This window comes from Cygnus olor, chromosome 2, assembly GCF_009769625.2.
Source record: "Cygnus olor isolate bCygOlo1 chromosome 2, bCygOlo1.pri.v2, whole genome shotgun sequence".
NCBI classification, from domain to species: domain Eukaryota; kingdom Metazoa; phylum Chordata; class Aves; order Anseriformes; family Anatidae; genus Cygnus; species Cygnus olor.
Window position 1 is genome coordinate 33,211,894 of NC_049170.1, and position 18,247 is coordinate 33,230,140.

Here is an 18,247-nt window from a genome sequence, read left to right on the forward strand (position 1 = left end):
TGTGGTGCACCTAAAACATATTAATACTTTTTGTGTTTTAACAGTTCACAGTGCTGTGAACAAGTGCTGAGCTGTGTCACAGTGATGTTACACAGAAAGTAAAAACACCAAGAGATATTTTTAGAGTCCAAAATGAAGGATGCATTGCATGTTCCAGGATATGGCATGACGGTGTGCAGAAATGAGGGCACAAAGATCATGTCCAAGAACAACAGAAGATGGAAAGAACCAACATTGTCCTACATAAGCTAGGTTTTAGCAGCATACTCAGGAATAAACTATTCTCAAAACCAAACCCCACCTTCATCTGAAAATGAGTTAGTTCATTCCAAAAAGAGGCCTGGAAGTTATCTAATCTGCATGCCGTGTCGATGACCCACCCCAGGGTATGGAGTAGGAAGCTAAGTCATTTAACAGTGTTTGAGATGGCACCAGGAAGTAGCTTAAAAGAAGCTGCAGAGAAGATGCTATGAATCTGCTCTTGAAAGTCACCAGTGGCCACATGTCCTCCGAGGACACCTTATTACTTTTTCTAAGTGCTCGACATTTGTCCAACTTCACATCTCTCACTAGCAGAAACCTTTGTCAAGAGTGTTGCTAGCTGTTCCACAGATTTTATATCTGACCTCGCGTCCTTCACTGAAACACAAGATGTACCAGCTTTGTTCCGTTTTGCCATTTGTTATGCTTATCAGCACAACAGAGAAAATAGAGCTGATGAGGATCTCAGAAGACGATCTAATCTTTCCTGAGCCTCAAGGCAAAATCATCTATACCAAACTTTTCCTTGAAAATAATTGCTTGATTTAAGATAATTGCTTGATTAGACCTGAAAAAAAACCAACAGTCTAGACTCTACCAACTCCTTAGTAATCTGGCCTAGTGCTTAACTATCCATAGATTTAATGACATTTCCTAGTACCTGCCTTTTGACTTCTTACTGTAATTCACAATAAATATGGAAGACACCATATTACATGCTTTTGCAATACTCTTTCTCTCTCTCTCTCTTTAAAGCAACATGTTTTTTCCACTACATCAAAACCAATTCCACCTGTCTTTCCTCATTGGTCTTGTCTTTACACCCTTTAATTTTGCTTTCTTCCATAATTCCTTTCACATATTTCTTGAAATAACTGAAATTATACACGGCACTCCATCTGAGGACTTAACACTGCTAAGCAGAGCAAACATTACTCCATTTGTTTCACATAGGACTCTTGTGCTTCTGTGTTTTTTCTTTTCTTTTTTTTTTTTTTTTCACAGCAATTGTTGGCTTCTATTTAGTTTTCATCCAGTATACCCCTAAATACTGTTCTGCAGAAAAAAAATGCCTAGAGTCATTCCTTAAGTGTACTTATTGATAGATTATTCCTATACATGAATAATGTTTTTTTCTTTTGCTTGAAAGAATGGACTCTTATTTGTATTTCAAGTCCATAACAAGTTTGTATTAATTGCCAACTTTTTTTATCCCCTTTGCCCTTAGACTGCCTTTACATGAATAACAATAATCTTCCTATACTCCAATTTATTTTCATTATTCTGTTGTCATTCTTTTTTTTTTTCTAAAACATCATGAACTTCATTATTTCACCATCACTTTCATCTAATTTCTTCCTTAGAATCATAGAATCATTAAGGTTGGAAAAGACCTCCAAGATCATCTGGTCCAACCATCACCCTACTACCAATGTCACCCACTAAACCATGTCCCTAAGCACCATGTCCAACCTTTCCTTGAACTTCTTGCAAGTTGGTCTAGTTAAAAGAAATTGTGATAAAAGAGACATCTTTGACATTATTTAGCTAAAACAATCAGATATGTTCCCACTCCCCATTTCTGGAAACACCACAAATAATTGTTTTCCTTTGTCACAGCATTATGACTTTTGGACAATACAGCTCAGTCTTTTTCAGAACGTTCAAGAAGTGTTGTGACCTATTTCTTACCTCTACTCTACCTGATTTTTTCTTTCTCCAACACTCACCTGTACTCAGACTTTCTATGTCCCTCCATTCATTGCATCAAATCTGAGAGCTTTGCAGTTGCAAATACTGTAGGAGTACACATAAGGCTTGGTTTTGGTTTGGACAATTGTATCATTTTAATCAGCTGCCCTATAAAGAAAATCGAAAACTTCTTAACTTTCAGTTTTCAAATGTGAGGAAAATCCCCAAACGTTTTGACTTAATACTTAGGAGCAACTTGGTAGCAATGCAGGTACAGTACTACCTCATACATAGGACTTGTTAGTGTTAGGTCAAAGGTTGGACTAGGTGATCTTGGAGGTCTCTTCCAACCTAGATGATTCTGTGATTCTGCCCATTGGAATGGGCTGCCAGTGGTTGAGTCACCATCCCTGGAGGTCTTTAAAAGATGTTTATACGTAGAGTTTAGTGATATGGTTTAGTGGAGGACTTGTTAGTGTTAGATCAGAGGTTGGACTAGATAATCTTGGAGGTTTTCCAACCTAGATGATTCTGTAATTCTGTGATTCTATGATACACTTAGGCATTACAGAACGTTTCATGGCAATAAAAAGCCTGAAGTAATCAAAGTGCCTGTCAAGAGGTGAGGCTTTCCTTTTGTATTTATAACCATAGTTAACTAGCTTAAACAATGGTATGATTAAGCTTATCTTAGTCAACAGAGTTTACCCCACTTATTGCCCAAGCTGGTATTCTTAAACGGTGGGCTTTCTGTTTTGTACTACCCCAGCTAGGTTTAGTATGGACCACAGTGACAGAGAATGGAAGGAAAGGGTATCCTCTAAAAGACACAGAAGCCCAGAACTGTTCCACAACAGAGTGCTTTTCATTCCCGTGAGTGTTTGGTACGGCAGGTTTGTACAGCCCAACCTTGATCTGCCAGACAGTAACAGAGAAAATGATACCTTCCCTCTGCAGACATTAATTAAAATTACGCAGATTCTTTATGTTAATTTTCACATACATTGACAAAAGTTAACTATGTAGGATATACTCTTAAGTTCCATATCATAACCCTAACAGCTAACATAAATAACCTATTACCAAGTGAATTCAGTGAAAAGTTTAGGAATAATGAGCTATTCTTTATATGCTCACTAAAATATGGTCTTATTCCAGAGTGAGGCTTCAAGTACTGTGACATGACTACAGCTACTACTACTGGTTATTAATAATATTACTGTCGAACATGAGAACAATTAGTGTGCCTCTGTACTGCTGTAGAAATGTGGGAGTTGATTGTGACTAATCCATAAAGCCTAAGGTACCTGCATCATCATGCAATCCATTTTAGTCATATTTCTGAGAAATAAGAATGAAAACAGATTTCTTTCCAATATATATTTTAATTGATTATGGCAAGTTTTTTCTGGCTGAATCACAGGCATAACAAAGATGCAAGAATCACAAAGCTACTATACCAAATATCAGTAAGGAAGGATAAAGCCTTTTATAGCTCCATCCTGCTAATCGTGACCCAGCTACATACGAAAGTTAAGAGATCAGCTACAATTAAAGTAATGAGTCAAATACCACCCATGACTGCCCATATGCAGCTCATGGGTGCAGACCGGGTGTCTTGCTGGTGCTCTTCTGGGCTGTTGCAAAAGTTGAAACGCAGTAAGTGGCTACAATGCTTGTAAAATACAATACGCCTTCTTTGTGTTTGACTATTATTTTGAGGAGATGTTCCAGTAAAATTGGGTGTCTTCTGCTTTCACATACCATGCATTGCATTCTCTTTAGTACTGCTGTTTTGCTAGAGAAATTAGTTGTTATTTCCAGCCTGTGCCTTGGGGAATTTTTGGTGTTGTTTTGTTTTGTTTTTGTATTTGTTTTTAATTATTCTGTGATTCTGATTAATAGTTCTTCAGAGTAGGTATCTCTTCTAGTTAAGTCAGTTATGGAAGGTGTTAATTAATGTTACTTGATTGTGTTTATTTCTTCATTTCCTGTTACTAGCTGCTTCTGGACAGATCAACCAAATGCACGGAATCATACTCTCTGTTTTTGATGAGAAGACTGTTTTCAGATGTAGTGGGTGTTTTCTGAAGTTAAAACGTATTTTTGGATAAAACAGAAAACAGTATTTCCCCTCCAAATCGTATATGATAATTCATTTTACTGGTCCCAGAAATGTAACAGAAGCATTACTGCAAACTACCATTTCTTGTGTTACTTCCTTGCCTTTCTACATAGACTGGAGTATTTTCTCCTCGACATATGTGTGTTTTAGTGCAGAACTTCTGCTTCTGCAACAATGTCAAATTATGCTGACTTATTTTTGATTGAAGTATAGAGTAGTATAGCTGAATGAATGAAGATTCTTGCTAAGAGTCTACTTATTTGGTTGGTTCATTGTTGTGGTTGGTAGGGGTTTTTTTTGATGTTTTTTGTTATTGTTTGTTCGTGTTTGGGGTCTGTGTCCCTCTTCGGGGCTTAATATCACTCTTGAAAGAAGAACTATATGGGGAGTGGGGAGGTCAAAGGAGGAAACAACTTTCTTTTCAACACCCTGTTATTCTCTTCATTGCATTGTGAGATGTTTGCCCTCATCATTTTCACACCCTTTTGGGTCTGTATATTCTAAGCTGGGGAGATCTGAGGCTTTCTCTTGCCAGGTGTGCAGTGCATAGAGCAATGTTTCTGAATAGTAATTGACACTTCAGTGCTACTGTGTGTGAATGACTGATAATGAGGCTTTGAAAAGTGAACCTCGCTCTGTCCTGGTGCGGCCGCACCTCAAGTACTGCGTGCAGTTTTGGGAGCCACAATTTAAGAAGAACACAAATTAGAGTGTCCAAAGGAGGGCTATGAGGGTGGTGAAGGGTGTGGAGGGCAAAACAAATGAGCAACAGCTAGGGTCCCTTGATTTGTTCAGCCCAGAGCAGAGCAGGCTGAGGGGAGGCCTCATGGCAGCCTGCAGCTCCCTCACGAGGGGAGCAGAGGGGCAGGCGCTGAGCTCTGCTCTCTGGGGACAGCGACAGGACCCGAGGGAATGGCATGGAGCTTGGACAGTGGAGGGTCAGGCTGGGTGTTAGGGAAAGGTTCTGCACCCAGAGGGTGGTCAGGCACTGGGACAGGCTCCCCAGGGCTGTGGTCACAGCACTGAACCTGATGGAGTTCAAGAAGTGTTTGGACAATGATATTAGACACATGGTCCAATTTTTTGGGTGCGTGGAGCCAGGAGTTGGATTTGATGATCCTTGTGGGTCCCCTCCAACTTCTTGCTCATTGTGAGATAAATAAATAATAATAATAATTTTTAAAAAGTTGTCCTTAGTGATGAAAATTCTGCACGCAGCTGTGAACCTTGGGGCTGGGGCAGTAAGGTATTTCAGCTTGCCACTCTCCCTTCTGTCAAAGTTTGTAAATGCAGATTCTTCATGGCTGCAGAAGTTAAAGCTTTCTGGAACAGAAAACACAGTTGCTGATGTGGGTTATGCGGGCTTAACTTGAGTCTGGAATAAGACTTCGGTAATGCTAATGAGATAAGATAAGAAAGTAAAAAAAAAAAAAAAAAAAAAAAAAAAGTAATAAGCCTGACACAAGTTTCTAAGTTTTCTAAAGTGAACATAGAGGGTCCCTGTGGGCAGCAAGGCAATGAAGGCTCAGCAAACAAAATGCCTTTCCTTCTGAGGTTCTTTCAGGGAATCACAACAAATATGTAAAATGCAATGTGAATCCCATGGGGCCAGCTGAAAAGGGAAGCTTAATTTTGTTTTAGTTCTGAACATGTCACTCAAGAACAAATTCAGCTATCTGACTGACTAGCTTAATTGACTGGGACTCAGCTTTGGGACAGTGGTATTTGAGTGGATGGGAAAACAACTAGAGTTTGTTTTTCATAAATTCTGAAGGCATTTCTGGAAGCAAATGATAGATATTTCAGTATGTGCAGGTGAAAGTGATGAAGAATCCCTGTTTTTAGGGCTGTGCAGAAGGTTCAGCTTGTGTACCTGCTTTTTTTTTCAAAGAGAAGCTTGAGGGAGCAACTTCTGAATTAAGCCAAAGCAAGAAACAGTCTGACTTTTGCCAAAATGAAACCCCACTCAAATTGTGGGGGAAGAAGTGAGAATTACATGAGCAAAATGTGATGCTTTTGTGCATCAGTTTTCATGAGTTTCCCCTCCCCATGGACAAGTGACTCTACTTCATCCCCCTGCAACCTCTGCCTGCCAGAACAGACGACAGGGGGGACTAGAAGTCGTCCCTGTGATACTTTTCCCAGCTAAAATCCTTCCAGCTTTATTATCGGTGAGAACATTGTCGAAAAGGTCCACCCTGACAGCAGGGCCAAGCGGCCCGCTGTGTGGGGCTTGCAGGGCCGGAGCACCAGGCTGGCTCTGAAGACAGGAGCCGGTGCATGTGCCACCAACCAGCCGAGACCTGCTTGTGAGCCCCTCGCCGAGGCAGCCTCCCGCCGGGCTGCGGCACCGACCTCCACCTGAAACCCGAGCCGCCGGAGGGCGGGCGGTGCCCAGCGCTATAAAGCGCGCGGCGGGCAGCGCGCTGCTCGCCCGGCAGGCTCCGGGTGGCGGCGGGCACAGCCGGGCTGGGCAGGGCCTCCAGTGAGGGGCCCGGCTGGGGCTGGTCCCCACGGGCCCCGCGTGTGGGCACAGCACTGGGTGTAAAGGTAAGCTGAGGTAATACGAGGACAGCCACAGCCAGGAATCTATCAGAAAGGATGCTTATATGTAAATATACAAGCTTTAACAGCAAGTGTTAATGTCAGGTTGATTTTGCGTTTTGTTTCGTTATCGTTTTAGCCTACATCAAATCCATACGTGTTTCTGCTTGTGTGTTTTAAGCTGCTATATGTGACGCATCAAGAAGAAAAGCTTGGGGACACTGAGCATCAGTCACTTACTACCTCTAAATTTTGCTTAGCTGGTGCATGGCATAACGTGTGTATCTTTAGTCTGTACCACGATGACCATAATCTTGTTACAACTGTTCAGTGAAGTTTTACTGAAGCTAGTGAAGGAAATCATCTGTTCTGAAATAGATCACACAATAATCTGAATATGAATGATCTAGGGCTTTGCCATAGACTACTAAAAAGACCAAAGACTGCTAAAACAGGCTACTGAAATAAGTGCCACGGTTCCAGTTTGTACTGTTTATAATATCTCCTAAAAGTAGTCTTTTTATTGTGCTGTTATATGTTTCTTTGTTGTTGTTAATAGGACAATGTTGGGACCAAAATATGACTCGTGAAAAAAATGCAAATATAATGTGAACTCTTTAAATATCTGCTATTTCCAAAGGTTTTGTTGCATGTGCAGATCTTGCTTAATGTGACTTTTACCTTTACCTCAGAAGCATACAACAAAGAACAAAAATGAAGGATCTTTTGTAAATCCCACAGAAAAGGACCTCTCCGATGCTGGTAAGCCACATACATGGAAATACATGTACATTTAAGGAGAATATTCCACAGCTCCAAATCTGAAGGTTTATAAATCTTTCCTGATTGTCATAGTGGTTTTAGAGGAGATAACATATTAGCAATATCTGAATCTTTGTATTATGTAGTGACTTGCTGGGCACCTCTGATTTTCTCCGTAGTGATTCCAGCTCCCTAAGTTTCTAGTGAGTTTCCAGTGAATTAAAGCCACCACCTAGAAAACATTTATACATGAGTCATTCCACCAAGTTCAACGAAATTCATTCAGATGGGTAGAACTATCTAGGTGGGTCCTAGGCTGGGCAGGAAAATGCTTCTAAGATAAATTCATTAAGGTAGAAGCGCATTACTGCCTTTGAATGTTTCTCTAAATTGTTCTTTTTGGACTGACTGATGAAGGTATATGAAAAACCGTATACAAATTATACTCACTCAGCTTAGTACAGATGTGAGACAGCTGATGTTTTGAAACCACTTCTCCTGGTGTAATTGACAGCTGGCTCCTTACTGTGGTTGCTCATCAGTTTCTTTATCCATTTATTACATCCTGTGTTTTTAGATTTATAAGCTTTCAGGGGTAGGATTCCTCTTTTGTATAGACTTCTAAAGTTCTTAGTACAAAGGAAGCTGGGTGTGTGGCAACTACTGCAATACAAAGAAAAAATAATGAGGGTTATTACAGGCAAAGGTGTGATTCTTCAGTGAATTAGCATGCATTCAGTGTTAAATACATCAATTATAACCTATAAGCAATTCAATTTATATCATTAGGACTTCCCTTTTTTTCAACCAGTTGTGTAGGTGTTTGCAGAATCACTGCTCAAGTCTTGCTTTTAGTCCTTTGTAACTTTTCTGTATAGGTATATTTTAATAATATTCAACTCAGAAATGAAGCTGGAAGCTTCTTCTGAAGAGGAGGAGATGAACTGAAGAGAGAGGAAATTTCAAAAAATATCATTGGGCTATTTCAAGAACATGCAGGAAAGAAATAATCTTTAAGCTTGAAAAGCAAAAGAACCAGCAAGGAAAGTTGCAGGAAACTGGAAGAAAATAGGAATGTTATGTTAACAAAGTCTGCTTCTTCCACAGAATCTGCAAGTACGGGGTATGACAACCCTTCTTTCCAACATGATGAAGACCTTGAACATAGTGACCAGTTAAAGACCAAGAAAAAAAGTAGGCATTTTTTGAAATGAACGTATTGGCCATGGGTATGTTGGGTGTATGGGTTTATTTTTAATATGGCTTTCCTAGAAAAAGCTTATCTTAATTGTATCTTGTGTTTTCTAGGAAGGAAAAAAGCCAGAGAAAAAGGTGGTTGGCGTTTTTGAACTGGTTAGTGTCCAGATTGATGGTCTACCTTAGATTTCCTTTTCTTTTTTGTCATTGTGAATTGTTTGCCTATTAATTGTGGTTCATAAATCAAAAAAGGAGAATAATCCTGAGACCTATGAAACGCTAATGTTGATGATAGCTGTCTTTTAAAATTTGACCTGTTATGTCAGGTTCCAATCTTAGTGTATTGGTAGCACTTAAAGCAATTCAATGTTAGTGCTTTTGGAGAATGAGGTTCACCCATGCTTAGGCTGATCTCAGCTACACATACTGTGAAGGTCCTTCCCTTGGTGATATTTAAAAGGATTTATCTTGTGTTTGATATCTGAAGGATTTGCTGTCTGAAAGAACCAGGGGTACATTTTTGTTTCCGTTTTCTATACAATAGCTATTAACCCTACGTGTGAACTTGCTTGTTCTGGAATAAGAGAACTTTTATTCTTCTCTGGTTTATTCCATGTCCGTTTACACTTTGGAAGTGTGCTAGGGCAGTCAACAATAAAATGGTCTCGTTTCAGATGAATCACATCCAAGAACAGCTATTGCAATTTAAATTTGCATCCTTTTTTAAACCAAAGAAACATTGAAGGATAGGCAAGTCTTAAGATACAATCACTGCTGCAAACATTCTCTCCCGTTAGATACAAGCCAGGTGCTGATCGATAACTCACTCTTGTTTACATTTCAAAGGCGTTATCTTGGTAAATATGAAACTTACTGGAATGCTAAATGTAATGTATTGTGCAGAGAAGTCCATCACTTAGAAACATGTACGATATACATTTTTATTTATTTTTTCTAACTTTCTGCTGATCTGGGGAGTAACCATATGTCTTGTCAACATTCCCTCAGCAACCTTACTGAATAAGTGATTTAAAGATGTATGGAATCTACTACAAAATTCTTCTCATGGTCTGATTTTGCCTTCAGCTGTAGTATCATTGCTTTTCAGAATACAAACCATTCTATGATTCTAGGAAATGTGTATTCTGTAAGTCTGCTGTATTGTAACTAGTATGAACTGCCAGGCATAACTTTTACTCTTCCTTTAATGTTCACATAGTTTCGCTATGCTGATTGGTTGGATATACTTTTGATGGTAGTTGGCTTGATCGCAGCCGCTGCAAATGGTACTGGATTACCACTTATGATCATTGTCTTTGGAGATATGACAAACAGCTTTGTGCTAAGTGGTGTGAATTCAAATGCGTCAAAAGGTAAAGTTAAAATTAGACTTTGCTGTGTACTAGTTATGTTTTGCTACAGGATCTAAGATTGTTCTCCAGACTATGCACCTGGTACTTATCAGAACAAGAGTGAAATTCATCTTGTTGCAAATTACCCAATCATATTAAACCTTAATTGCTTGAACAGGACAAAGGCAGTGTGTTGGTTATGCTCCTTATAAATGAACTTCATTTTGGGTGGTGTAGTAAGGAGGATGAACCACCTTTTATATCATGATTTATCAGGTATCTACTGTTATTAGAATTTCAGAAGAAATAAATGTGTGCATCTGCCACAGATCTGACTCTACTTCGAAAATACAAATCATTCCAAAACTGATGACCCTGTATTGTCATGACTTATCATACGTAGAAGATATTTTCTTAAATATTTGTTTTTCCCCATAGATACTTCAGTAAATAGCTCCATCTGTCCATCAATTCCAGGTATAGATATAGAAGCTGAAATGACAAAGTAAGAATCTTTGTAGTTATTCTGTTAACAGACTATTGGGGGATTTTCTTTTATTGTGTTATCCCTTCAAGCAGAAGCCAAATTTCTACCTCTTCAGAAAGGCTTCACGATAATGTACCTATTAATGTGACTTCCATGTTTACTGTGGTGGGGTAAATAAAGACTGATTGTGGCTTTCTGTGTAACTTCTTCCACAAAATACCTTGTGGTTATATGGCCTTTTGTCTCCTTATTGCAGGTTTGCTTACTACTATGTGGGAATTGGCTTTGCTGTGTTGATCCTGAGCATGATCCAAGTATGGACATTTTTGGTTGCTGCTACGAGGCAGTCAGCAAGGATCCGTCAGAAGTTCTTTTTTGCAGTGCTCCATCAGGAGATGGCTTGGTTTGATAGTACCCAGATAGGAACACTGAACACCAGACTGACGGAGTGAGAGCTCTGTTTTTTTTTGACCTCTTAAGCATGACGATAAATGGCAGTTTTCTTTTAAACATCTATAGGATAACCTATAGAGAGCTTTTACTTTTTATGAAAACAAACAAACAAAAACACTACTGACTTGAAATATTACAGCTCTGAGGGAGAAATTTGTTATTGTTTTTCCACTTGCTTTGTGCAGTTTCTGTGATACATGCACTTGAAAGGGTTATGCTACGAAATGCAGTATTCTACTTGTTTGGCGCTACCTTTGTAACATTTATGAAGTACGTGGCAGACAGTACTAGATAAACAGCTCTGCTTTCTCCAGTAGTTTACAAACACTGAAAGCTCTGACACTTTATTGAATGGAAATGAACTTGAGCTTACATCTAGCCCGATCTCAGACTGGACTCAGTCCAATGTCAGGTTAGTCTTTGGGCCTCTTCCGTAATCTCCAATAGATTTAGGGGAGAGGACTATATGCATGAGCACAAGACTTTCCTGGGTTTTGAGGTAGTTTTGAAAAGAGGCTGTGTCCTGAAAGTGCAAGAGAAGCTTAAATAAAATCCTCTCAGATCTATTATCTGTACTTGCTGGGAAAAGAAAATGGGAAAGGAAAATGTGTATGGAAAAACAAAGTTTCTTCCAAATAAGGTTTTTCTGATAGAGTGAAGATAACACATGATCTGAGGCTGGTAAACAAAATTAGGAACATAATGCATTGGAGAACACAAAGGAAAGTCATTTGGATAGGGTCACAGGAGGTGAGGAGGCCATTATCTGTTTACTTTTACTTCTCCATTGGATACTGGATAAGGAAACTAGGTCATCTGTGACCTAGTAACGGTGTATAGAAACACCAGAGAATGATAGAAAGTACGGGAAACTAGGAAAAAAAAAAAATAGGAGGTTTCCTGCTGGCTTTGGCCACACAAAGAGACCAGTGGTACTGCACAGTAGCTGTGGTTAGAAATTCTGCTATGCCAGTTAGGAAATGGCAAAACTTCTGACATTAGGCCACACAGCATGAAATGGGGGGTAGGTAGAATGAAAGTCATTCAAAGTTAACAAATCTTTCTTTTTATTATTGTTATTTAAAGTGACATCAACACCATCCATGAAGGCATCGGAGACAAGATCTGTATATTCGTACAGTTGTTTGCCACATTTCTGGCAGGGATTATTATAGGATTCATCCACGGGTGGAAGCTGACACTGGTGATTTTGTCAGTCAGGCCCTCTTCTAGCTGCATCAGCAGCAGTTGGTCAACTGTAAGTGTTTGGGGATTACAAACAGAGCAAACCAGAAAAACATTACAAGTTTTCTCATGCACAGGAAAGGAGAGAATGGGGAGAAACCTAGTGTGGTTCTAAATTGGGAGGTTTGTCCCGCATTTCCTTTATGATTCTGCTTCCTCTGTAGCTTTTCTGAGTTCCCAAGCATGTACTTGCATGTCATATTCCTCTCATTCCTCTACTGTTTTCATGCCAATGTGGCAAGAGGATAATTGGCATCAGCATCTTCCTCACATAGCATTTCCTTGTGCAGAACACTGCCTGGGGCAGCCCAGGCACAGGCTCATGATCCTCACTCTTACCTGTTAAAACAAGTACCTTTCAAGCTCTTTCCATCCGTATGTACAGGACACCACATTTCTTGCAAATTATTTTACCAGTTTCATGCTGCTTACAGTTGACACTAGGGTGTAGATACAGCTACCACGGACAGGACTGAACAAATAATTAAATAGCTGGGCAGGTTTCCCTTTCAAGCAAAGAAATTTTTTTTTCCCTTGTGATGTGTTGTAGCCACATTAATGGGTACTGCTTGTATTTCTGAGTGGTTACTTACTTTTTTGCCCTCTTAAGCATTTCAAATAAGGTAGGAAGAATATTGGAAGTTGTAGTGTGACTAGCATAATACTTCGAAGTGTTACCACCTCAGTAGGTGATGACTTCTATGCTCTGAGCACCATTATGTAAAAATGCTGCTTGTCCCCATTATTTAGAGAACACCAATACAGTGTGTATATTCCTTTCGGTATACTGTGATAATATTTTGTTTTTCAACTTTCCAGCTTCTGGCATCTCTTACTGCTAAAGAGCTGTCTGCTTATGCCAAAGCAGGAGCCTGTGGCAGAAGAAATTTTGACTGCGATCAGGACAGTTGTGGCTTTCAATGGACAGCAGAAGGCATTAGCAAAGTAAGCTTTTTGAATTAATAATTGTATTTAAAGTGAGTTTGAGTTGGGCTCTGGGAGTTTTGGTTTGTTTGTTTATTGGAGGGTCAGCCAAACCAGGACAGCATCATAGACCCAAATTTTTCTTCTGAATGAGATCTGGAGATCTGGTTATCTTACCTAGTTGTCAAATGCAGCAAAGCATGTGATTGATTAACTAACTTCTAGAGCATGCGCACTGCTGTTTTTATCTTTGGATTAATGACTTATATTTAAGCTTCACTGGATAATGGTCTTAAGTAAGAATCATATCACTGCTTTTATTACTTTGATTTGCAAATAACGCCTGTTGGCCTAATCCAGCATGTCCTAGTCACATGTATCAAATGACTTCCCTTTACGAATCAGGTACAGCTGATCACTAGGGACTGAGTAGAGCATTTTTGAAACTGTGGATTGTTACTACCTACATAGCTCTTGAATGATGACCTCAGAGTTAGGAAAAAGCAATCTTTCACTGCACAGTGCTTCACAATGTTTATCTTTGCAAGGGACTTTTAGTCATCTGTTCTGGCATCAGAAGCCCTGGCTCTTATTCATTTACCTGCCCTTAAACCATAGTACTCATTTTTGTTTGGGTTTTCATTTTTTTTCAGATGTGGAAGGCTAAACCTACCTTTGATAGGTAATGTTGATAAATGTTTTTCAAGACTTCCCCTCAAGACTAATGCAAACAAATTCTCAAGAGTGGTATCTTGTCTTTTGTCGTGATAATGAAGTCATGCTACTCAGTTGTTTCAATGTATGTCTTCCATAGTGGTATCATCTAAACCTGTGAACGACAAGTTTAGATGTTGTCAGAATATGTCAGAACAGATTTACTCCAAAAGGAATTGTATACTTACTAGTCTGTTGCCAAAAAATATTCTCTGCAGTATGTGAGACTTCAATTGCTTTATGCCAGAAAAAAACTGTTATTTAAAAAGGGCCATGGGAAATATCAAATCTGAATGGCATGTCAAAATAACGGTTCCTCATCCATTTTCAGGTATGATGCTAACCTAGAGCTGGCTAGAAGCGTTGGAGTGAAAAAGTCCATTACCACCAATGTATCTCTAGGTGTTTCACAGTTTCTTATTTGGATCCTATGCTCTTGCATTTTGGTATGGAACCAGCTCACTGCTGAGGAGAAAGAAAATTATGACATTGGCCATGTGTTAAGTGTAAGTATAGCAATGCAGCTTTGAAAAATGTGCTGCAAATTCAAGAAAATACTGATATGTAAGTATACATACGATTATCCCTATTTTCTCCTAAGTGCTTGTTTAAATTAGCTGTTACAAACTTGCTTGGTGGTAAAATAACTGGAAAGAAGGCATTCATCTTACCTAGCTTTTGATGTTACGGTTTGAGCAGGGCACCTGGATTCCCACTCTAATCAATGTAGAGGCAAAATTATATGCAGAGGATCTGTTTTAAGCACAGGACAGGATGAACAACCTAGAGCTGATTGTTAGGAGGCAAAGATAAATTACATGGCTTTCCAACAAAATTCTAGTTAGCTCCTAGACTAAATGAATCTCAATGGTGTGTTGAATATGTACTGTGGAAATCCTCCAGATCTCATTTAGGCATGATGTCTGCTGTTATTGTTTACTTGCAAGGATTTACCATCCATTACTAATATGACTAAGTTAGTATTGATTTGAGAATATTTAGGTGCCTTGTCATCAAAAGTTTGGCTACATGCTTGGCTATGATACCCAAGGACTTCTGACAAGTTCTCTGATTATGGTTCTCATAGCAAGTGAAGTTAATTGTGTGTTGATCCCACATGTGGGACTTCAATTAGGAAAACCTCTGGACTGAATTTGTGGGGTCCCTTAACTTGGTGACATCTGGAAAGCACAGAGAAAGATGTGTTCTGTTTGTAGATGACTTTAAAAAATAAAAAATAAAAAGCATCAAAAAGAAAACTCTTTATGCCAAAAAAAGCATGTCAGTAGCATGGTGGTTTTACTGGTTGTGGCAGCTGAACACACACCACAACCACTCTCTCACTCCCCCTACTCAAAGGGAAAAGGGGAGAAAATACGATGGAAAGGGCTCAAGGGTTGAGATAAGAACAGGGAGAGCACTCACAAATTATCATCATGGGCAAAACAGACTCAGCACAGGGAGATTAATATCATTTATTACCTATTACTAATAAGCTAAAGCAGTAAAAGACTGAAACACCTTCCTTCTCATCAACCCTTTTTTCTTACTTTCTCCCCCTGAGCGGTGCAGGGGAACAGGGGATGGGGGCTGCAGTCAGTTCCTAACACTTCGTCTCTGCTGCTCCTTCATGGCTACTCTCTGCCCCTGCTCCACGTGGGGTCCTTCCCACAGGATGCTGTCCCTTCCTGAACTGAGCTTACGGGGGCTGCCCACAGGCAGCAGCTCCTCAAGAACTGCTCCCACATGGCTCCGTACCATGGGGGTCCATCCCCCCAGGAGCAAACTGCTCCAGCACGGGTCCCCCATGGGTGACAGCTCCCTCCAGACCCCCTGCTCCTGCGTGGGCTCCTCTCCACAGGCTGCAGCTCCAGCCCGGGGCTGCTCCTGTGGGGCTCTCCATGGGCCGCAACCTCCTCCAGGCCACATCCACCTGCTCACCGGGGGCTCCTCCACGGGCTGCGGCGTGGAGATCTGCTCCATGTGGGACCCATGGGCTGCAGGGGGACAGCCGCTCCACCAGGGGCCTCTCCACAGGCCACAGGGGAACTTCTGCTGCATGGCTGGAGCACCTCCTGTCCTCCTGCTGCACTGACCTTGGTGTCTGCAAGGGCTGCTTCTCACTCCTCACTCTCCCAGCTGCTGTGGTGCAGCAATTTCTTTTCCCTTCTTAAATCTCCTCTCACAGAGGTACAAACTACATCACTTACTGACTCAGCTCTGGCCGCGCAGGTCCCTTTGGAGCTGTCTCTGACCTGACATGAGGCAGCTGCTGGACTCTGCTCACAGAGGCCACCCCTGCAGCCCCCTGATACCAAAACCTTGCCAGGTAAACCCAATACGAGTAGTTACTATTCACTTCAGGAAAATGGGAGTGGACACAGATGTCTGAACACACCTTTCACTTCCACATTAATTTTCCTAGAAAAAAAACAGAACATCTTTAGACATTTAACAGGTTAGGCACTAGTGACTCTGTAATCATGATAACCACAAGGCTTCTCTCTCTCTCTCTCTCTCACTCTCTCTCTCTCTCTCTTACAGGTGTTCTTCTCTGTGCTTGTTGGAGCCTTCTCCTTGGGACAGGCAGCTCCCAACTTGGAGAGTGTGTCTAATGCACGTGGGGCTGCCTATGAAGTATATCGAATTATCAATAAGGTAAGAATCCAAGTAGAAAAGCCTTTCAACCACACTTAAAATTTTCGCCTTTCCTTGATGTGTAACACAAATGGCCAAAAAAAAAAAAAACCTAAACCATAAACTCTATAGATGCCTACTGCTGAAGCCAGTATTTCCATTTATATTAAAAAAAAAAAAACTGCCTCATTATTTGTTACAATGAATGTTGGGAAACCTGGCATGTGCATCTTTATTTATGGATACAGTTTTTCTCCAATATTAGATTTGCAACTCCAGAGGGAATGTAGTAAGGCACTATACTTTTTTTTTTCTTGAATGCATGTATGCACAATTTCAGCTGAGCTGTCTTTTTGTTTTTGTTTTTTATTTTTGAGGGGGGGTAGGGAAAGGGTGGGATTGCAGAGGGATTAAATAGTGCTATTGAAAGCTATATTAATGTAAAGTTACGTGCTGATGTTGCTGTGAAAAAATGGTTTCCACACTGTTGTAATCTCCCTTTTGCTGTGTTATTGCTGGTTCAATATCTGTGTATATAAAATAATTAAAACAATTAGGGCTAGGAAGTTTATACAGAAATGTCTACATCATTCATCCTGATGTGTGTCTATAACCCTCTATATGCATAATTGAGAGCCATGTTTTGGCTGCAAGAAAGTATAGTTAAGTTATTGAATTACTGATTTTTTCATTTTTTTCCTCATTTTCAATGTGCTATATCTGTAGAATTAAAATTTGGTTCCTCTGCATTCAGCATCCTGCCAAGTAAAATGTAGCTTTGTAATGGTGTGGTGCAGTGTAAATTGGTATCTAAGAAAGTATTGAACAATGTAGCCAGCAGAAATAGCAGTTCCAAAAGTGTAGTAACAAGCAATATATTAAAACCTCTTTCCAGAAAACGGCTTATAGACAGCAGTTCTAAGGAAGGCTACAACCTGACAAGCTCATAGAGAAATCGAATTCAGAAACATACATTTCAGTTACCCATCCAGACCTGATGTTAAAGTAAGTGTTCATGTTAGATGCACCTGCTGGACTGAAATCCTGAAGCCTGTCCAAGATTCTTTCTCTAATCTTGTTGAGATGCTGTTGTTCTTTAATGCAAAATGCATCCGTCTTGGGGGATTGTGCACTACTGGGGATAAATCCATAATGTCAAAAGACAAAGCTCTCGATCTACTGCCACTGGCTACCTGCTCACTATACTCTGTTGGACAAAGCTAAGAAAAGGATGTGTGTTGCTCTTAGTCTGAATTCTATGAACAATATCTATGATAAACCAAATAAGATGTTTTGTTTGATTTTGTTTTGTTTTTCCCTCAAAATTTGTCACTAAAACTTCTAGACCTTACATAGTTAATCCATGAAGTTGCTCTTTTCAGTCCCTTGGTTGTCCTGAGTTGCTGTGATGTCCCTATGTGAGGAAAGGTGACCTGTGAAATAGTTAGGCTTTATAACAATAGGACTTCAAATGAATTCAAACCTACCTTCCTAAACCATGCATTTGGAAATCAAATGTTATTCTGGACAAATGTTTTAAAATTGCTGTTCAATAAGCAGATGTCCATATTTTCTGCCAGCTGAACTTCCTCAGTAACCTTATTGTGCAGTGTTATGTTGCCATGGTGCTTTGCCTCCTGTGGTGATACGGTTGTATATTGTTGGTTTTATCTCTACTATATTCAGCAAGTAATCTCTTATTGACATTCAAAGGTGAAATAGTGATTTGCCACTGCTTTTGACGATGAAGAAATGAGTAGAAATAAAGATTTCAAGTGTTTAACAAGTAAAGGCTGGGCATGCCGACTGTGAGGGGTGACAATGGGGAAGTCTGCATCACTGTGGCTGTTACTT

The 18,247-nt window shown here is 40.0% G+C and overlaps 1 protein-coding gene across 1 annotated transcript in view; it reads left to right on the forward strand.

Annotated features, from left to right (window-relative positions):
- The first annotated feature begins 6,520 nt into the window (after positions 1-6,520).
- ABCB5 (ATP binding cassette subfamily B member 5) overlaps positions 6,521-18,247 on the forward strand; it is a 34,610-nt gene continuing 22,883 nt past the window's right edge. Inside the window, 15 exon segments of the mRNA XM_040550387.1 lie at positions 6,521-6,628; positions 7,315-7,384; positions 8,492-8,578; positions 8,693-8,737; positions 9,801-9,954; positions 10,372-10,438; positions 10,677-10,868; positions 11,960-12,131; positions 12,938-12,991; positions 12,993-13,063; positions 14,088-14,180; positions 14,182-14,213; positions 16,254-16,414; positions 17,265-17,337; positions 17,340-17,398. Of these exon segments, the coding sequence (XP_040406321.1) occupies positions 9,834-9,954; positions 10,372-10,438; positions 10,677-10,868; positions 11,960-12,131; positions 12,938-12,991; positions 12,993-13,063; positions 14,088-14,180; positions 14,182-14,213; positions 16,254-16,414; positions 17,265-17,337; positions 17,340-17,398 (1,095 nt within the window). The 5' untranslated portion in view covers positions 6,521-6,628; positions 7,315-7,384; positions 8,492-8,578; positions 8,693-8,737; positions 9,801-9,833.